This window comes from Myotis nattereri (genome assembly GCF_964212035.1).
Source record: "Myotis nattereri genome assembly, chromosome: 8".
NCBI classification, from domain to species: Eukaryota; Metazoa; Chordata; class Mammalia; order Chiroptera; family Vespertilionidae; genus Myotis; species Myotis nattereri.
In genome coordinates, this window is record NC_138083.1 from 74,431,519 (window position 1) to 74,437,518 (window position 6,000).

Genomic DNA, 6,000 nt, shown 5'->3' on the forward strand with positions numbered 1-6,000 from the left:
CTCCCTAGAAGTTCAAACACTTGCTGCACAGCCTTTTTTTGGGATAATTACCCAAAACTATTATCTCGCAGGTATTCTGAACTCAGAACCTGTGATGGTATGTGAAAGTACCAAATTCAAAGCTGTTGTCAATTAATATCGAGCATGTCTCCTTACAAAAGACTTCATCCAGCCAAACCAGGACTCATGTGTAAATCCTCTTGCTTATTAACCTGCCACCTACCAATCTGGAACAATGCCTGCCTTTTTCTTTGGTCTCTCCCTGCCTCTGCTATGGGAGCCAGTGTCAGGTTTCACCTAAGAAACTCCCCAAGAGGCTGCAACCCAACATTGCTGTATTGTTTCTGCCAAAATATTGACCTTTTTTCAACAAGATAAAAGATAGGATAGGAACTGGAACAAAGCCTGTGCTCAAAAAGGGATTCCTTTCTTCTCTTGTTATACATGATAAATTATCATCACTATATCTTAATAATTTCTTGAAACCTTTACCCAAGAAAACCATTGCAAAGAATACCTTATCCTCATCAGCTCTGTTTATGTTCTGAATTCCCTCCTTTTCAAAACACATTTTAAACCTAAATGTCTAGAACATTTTAGCATTGTTCCTGCAAGGTCTCTTCTTCCCACACCAGGGTTTAACCCCCCGAGGTGTCTCCTTCACTACCTCACTTCTCCTGGTCCACCTCAGTATAATATTCTGTTACGCGATCTTTAACAAGAACAGCTGTTGTCAATCAATATCAAATATGTCTCCTCTTTACAAAAGACTTCATTCAGTCAAACCAGAACTGCTTCCCCCTTATGTACATCCCACGGCCCATTCTGGCTGCCTATGGTTGTTTTTCCCTTGGGAAAATTCTCTATGCTTGAGTAACAAGTTTGTAATTCTTGCAAACCACAAATGTCTTCATTTTTCCACTTGTAAAACAAGGATGAAAATAGCCCCCACCCCCAATCCAGCATTCCCTCTCACACAGTTTTTCATTTTGAGTGGTGACCCATTAGTGGGTTATGAGATTAATGTAGTGGATCATTACTAGCATTTTGTAATAATGAACTAGAAATAGAAGAAAAAGTTGTACATAAACAGTATTGCTTTCTGGGACAAATGCCTTCATTTGCTTTCTGAAGGCATTTATCCCAGAAAGCAATACTGTTTATGTACAACTTTTTTCAGGTGTGTAGGTGTGTGTGTGTGTGTGTGTGTGTGTGTGTGTGTGTGTACATGCTGGATCATAGTACAATATATTCTTTACTACAGGTCAGGTAAAAAAAACCTCCAAAGTTATTGCTATAAAGTTTTTATCAGGCACATAGTTAGCAATCATTAAATATTTGTTGAATGAATGAAGAAAAATGGCAGGCCCTTCTGATCCACTTGTACTAGTCAAACTTTTCTACAGAAATCTTAAGCAGCTCATACAAAGCTCTTAAGGCAGAGATCACAAACTGGTAAAGATCACAAACTAAGTTACTCAAGGTCCCAAAACATGCCTTGATTAAAATGTTTGAAATAGTTCATTTAAAACATGTAAAAATTTCCCATTCAAATCTGGATATTTGGCTTAAAAACAAAATCTGGCAATTCTTTTTTTATATATATATATTTTATTGATTTTTTACAGAGAGGAAGGGAGAGAGATAGAGAGTTAGAAACATCAATGAGAGAGAAACATCGATCAGCCGCCTCCTGCACATCTCCTACTGGGGATGTGCCCGCAACCCAGGTACATGCCCTTGACCGGAATCGAACCTAGGACCTTTCAGTCGGCAGGCCGATGCTCTATCCACTGAGCCAAACCAGTTTCGGCGAAAAACAAAATCTGGCAATTCTGAGCCCATATGACACCCAATCATTCCACTTATCTGACGTCCTATCATTCCACCCAACAGTGTCACTTATTTAGACTGTCTGAAAGGTGCTTGTAGCTACCTGAGCTTATGACTCCCAGCCTACAGGATATATTCGTGATTCCAACATCTAGACATATCTGGCCTCAACCACATTCTTGACCTTCACCATGTATTTCCCACATCCTACTTTCATACCTTGAACTTCAGTTTCTTCATCTGTAAAATGAGAGTGATACCAGATGATCCAAGTAAAAGTGACTAGCATAAAGTTAGGGCCCAATAAGTACAGTATGTTCTAAATCCATTCTCACCTCAGTTAATGATAACAGTTTACCCATTCCTAGACCAGTGGTTCCCACACTTTGATATATGCTGGAATCAGCTGAGAAATCTTTAAAAAATACTAAAGCTTGGTTCCTAACCCTCCTGACTTCTGATTTATTGCCATGAGGTATGACAGAACAGCAAAATATTTAAAAGCTTCTCAAGTGATTCAACTACACAGCAAAATTTGAGAACCACTTACCTGGTCACCTAATCCAGAAATGAGTCATTACTGACTTCACCTTGCCCTCCATCTGCCTCTAAAATGTCTCTCCAATAAGGTCCCTCCTCTCTGCTCCCATGCCAAAATTAAGGCTTTTAATATTCTTCCTCAATTTTAATAGTACCTTCTCTTAAGGGTGCCCCTGACTCTAATTTCCACCCCTGACCATTCCACACAACACTGCCAAAGTTATATTTCTAAAATAAACCTGATCACCCGGAAGGCATGGCTCAGTGGTTAAGCTATGAACTAGGAGATCACCGTTCGATTCCCAGTCAGGGCACATATCCAGGTTATGGGCTCCATCGTCAGTGTGGGGCGTGCAGGAGGCAGCCGATCAATGATTCTCTCTCATCATTGCTGTTTTTTTCTCTCTCTCTCCCTCTCCTTCCCTCTCTAATATCAATAAGTATATACTTAAAATAAACCTGATCTTGTCATCCCTTGCTTAAAAGCAATGAAGTCCAAATTCTTTAACTTGCCATGAGAGCTCTCATAGTGAGGCCCCTGTCTTTCTAGCTTCATCTTCTGCTATACCCCAAAATACAGGGTGGAGGAAAAGTAGGTTTACAGTTGTAAGTATGGAAAACAGTTTATTCTTGTGTTATTATTTATTACTAGTAGCCCTGCGCATGAATCCGTGCACCAGTAGCTTGATGCCCCCCTCCCCCCTCATAGCTTGTTGCCCTGCCACCTCCTGTAGCTCTCCACTGCCTGCTTGTAGCTCACTGCCCCACCCTCCTGCTGATCTGTGATCCGGTTGTGATGCGGTCAGTCGTTACATAACGACCATTTGCATATTACATCTTTATTATATAGGATTGTATTATTTTCCACATGAACAACTGTAAAGCTATTTTTGCCCCACCCTATACACCCTACCACTTAACACTATCACACTATCCAATTATTTTGGGGTTTTTGGGTCATAGTTAAGGCATGCATCCCACTCTGCCTTTGTTCATGTTGCACCCTTTACCCAGAGCTCCATTTAGACAGTCTCCTACCTCTCTGTAGAACAAAACCTTATTTGTGCTTCAGTGTCCACCTCAAAAATATCTCTCTTTATGAAATACTTCTCATCCCCATATTCAATCTTTCCCTCTCCTCTATAGTACTTGCATATAATTACAATGGTTAATATGTGTCCAGTGCTAACAGCTTTATATGTACTCTCATTTAATCTTCAAAACAATCCTTGGGTAGATGTTATGCCCAACTTACAGATGGGGTAACCGAGACTTTCAGCACTTAAGTGAATTTGCCAAGTGTGGGGTGTGGTTATGGTGTTTTGGCCAGGTTCAAGCCTCGGACTAATGAAAAGACAGGGTCCTCTCATTGCCACGTGCAAGTCCCAGCAGGAGGGCAGGGCCCTCCCAGCACAATTATAGCCAACGGCTGTGGTTGTAAGCTTGAACCTATGGTCCGAACACGTACCCCACGTGCCTTGTGATAGAGTTCGGGTGCATGTAGTTAAGTGAGGTTGAAACTCATGAGAATGCTGTAAACAACTTGATCACGCCCCTACTTTGCCTCGTGGCATCTGCTATAAAATAAAGACACGGCTTGTGGGCGCTGGCGCTGTCTTCTCATCAGGGAGCAGCGTCCCACCGAGACCCAGCTTCCGTTCTCTTGTCTGTCTTTTCTCAATCCTTTCACCCCCCCACTCAGGGTCACTGAACCAGGCTGAGCTGGCATGGCACATAAGGCGTCCTGGGGCTGAGTATGCCCTACAGCCAAGTCACCAAGTTAGTAAGTGGTAGTCAAGGATGGGCTCTGCTGCTTGACTCAAGCGCCCATTTTCCTTACCAACACCTTTCCGTGCCTCCTTTTAAAATCTCTTCTAAAGGGTACCCAACTTCAGAGTATAATTGAGAGAATAAACCTTGAGAGCAAAGCAGAGCCCTGGTCTCCCAGATGTCTCCTGGCCACAAGATTTGGTGTTCATTAAGTATATTCTCAATGAATAAACTACATAATGGAATAAAACTCTTAGAGTAATCCCATGTTCTTTAACTAAAACAATATACGGGTCTGATTTTCAATAGTTCATTCAGGCCTTTATTATACTTAACAGTCTGACCTATTATTAAAGGCCTGAAAAAATAGAGGGTATCTCATTACTTAATGGGAGCTTAGTTTTGGCCGCAAGTAAGACTCAGGATGGATAACTGGCTGATGACCTGAAATGCTGAATCATAAAACTGTTAAGTGACAAACTACAGATTTTTAAAAAGAATGAGCACATCCCTTGCATGGGTTTATCTCCCACATCACTTATATGCCTGGTCATAATTTCAGGGATCCACTCTAAAACACCCTTCAAAAGCTTTCCTTGTGTTACCTTCTCCGACTCATTTCATTTCTGCTGCAATATACTTTGCACATCCAGACCTGCAGAGGTGCAAGCGGTGGAAAAATGGAACTTTTGTTTTTCACTAGAAACTGACGGGAGGGGAGGAAGTAATGCATCTAGCAGGGTCTCGCGTGTATACATTCAGTAAAATGCTGATGGGGAAAATTAAAACAAAACAAGCAAAGCATCTTGGGGCTGAGATTTTAGCCTGTTAGCCTGCAAGAGGCGAAGCGCGTGGCAGCCACCATGAAAGAGTTCACTTTCTGGCAGACGCTCGGAGTGGACAAGAAGGACCCTAAGACAAAAGAAGGCACTTTCCCTTTTCGTGAGCACTGCCTCTGTGCCAGACACGCGTGGTGCTCCTTATTCGAGCCCGCAAGATGTTATTATTCTGCCTGTTTCACAGGCAGGAGCTGAGGCTCAGATCAAAGGCGCTCGGCTGCGGGCAGAGCGGACAACCCGAACACAGGGAGTCTGACTCCATAGCTTGAGCTCCTAAACCCTGAGCGGCACCGCCTGTCCGGTCACAGAGTCGCCCCAGGGCAGTAACAGGACACGCGTGGGCGCTTCAGCGTTTCCCCATCTCGCGGGTTGGGCAAGACAGGCATCAGGAGTGAGGTCAACGAGGCCCGGAGGGGCTGAGAGACTCGAACAAGGTCACAGAGAATTTCCGCCCGGGCTGGGAGCGGACCCCCGAGTCCCCGGACCCCTGTGGGCGCCAGAGCCACAGAACCGACCAGCACCGGCCGGCCCGCGAGGTCAGGCCTGCGAGCAGGGCCGCCGGCCCCAGGACACCGGCCGCGGGGCCAAGACCAAAGTCAGGCCGCCGCCTCTGCCCAGCATTCCGCTAAGAGCCTTACCCGGTCGCCAGAACTTCACCGGTCCCACGGGCGCAGCCATGCTGGGGTGAAAGGTGACGAGAAGGCTCCACCCCTCCGTCGCGCGCCGGCCCGAGCCGGGGGGCGTGGCCCGCGGTGAGTCCAGGCTCCGTGGTTCCCGCGGTGTTACGGCCACGCCCCCCGTGGCAACCGCCCCTCTGCACCACGTGACCGGAGGCTCGACCTCCCCCCTGCGAGCGTTCTGGCCCCGCCCCCAGGCCCACGTGATCCATGATCCGCTCCGCCGCCGCGGAGAGCAGGGCGCGCTTCTCTGCTGTCTTCAGCTTTGCGGTCACTGTGCCAAGTGGCCTCTTTAGGTGCGTGGCGTGGCCTGGATGGCGGCCGCTCGCCTCCAAGGGCGA

General features: G+C 45.8%; 1 protein-coding gene across 1 annotated transcript in view; it reads right to left on the reverse strand.

Annotated features, from left to right (window-relative positions):
- DHX35 (DEAH-box helicase 35) overlaps positions 1–5,669 on the reverse strand; it is a 63,464-nt gene extending 57,795 nt beyond the window's left edge. Inside the window, exon 1 of the mRNA XM_081097799.1 lies at positions 5,621–5,669. Coding sequence (XP_080953925.1) covers positions 5,621–5,660 — 40 coding nt within the window. The 5' untranslated portion in view covers positions 5,661–5,669. The remainder of the gene's footprint in view (positions 1–5,620) is intronic.
- Positions 5,670–6,000: the final 331 nt, after the last annotated feature.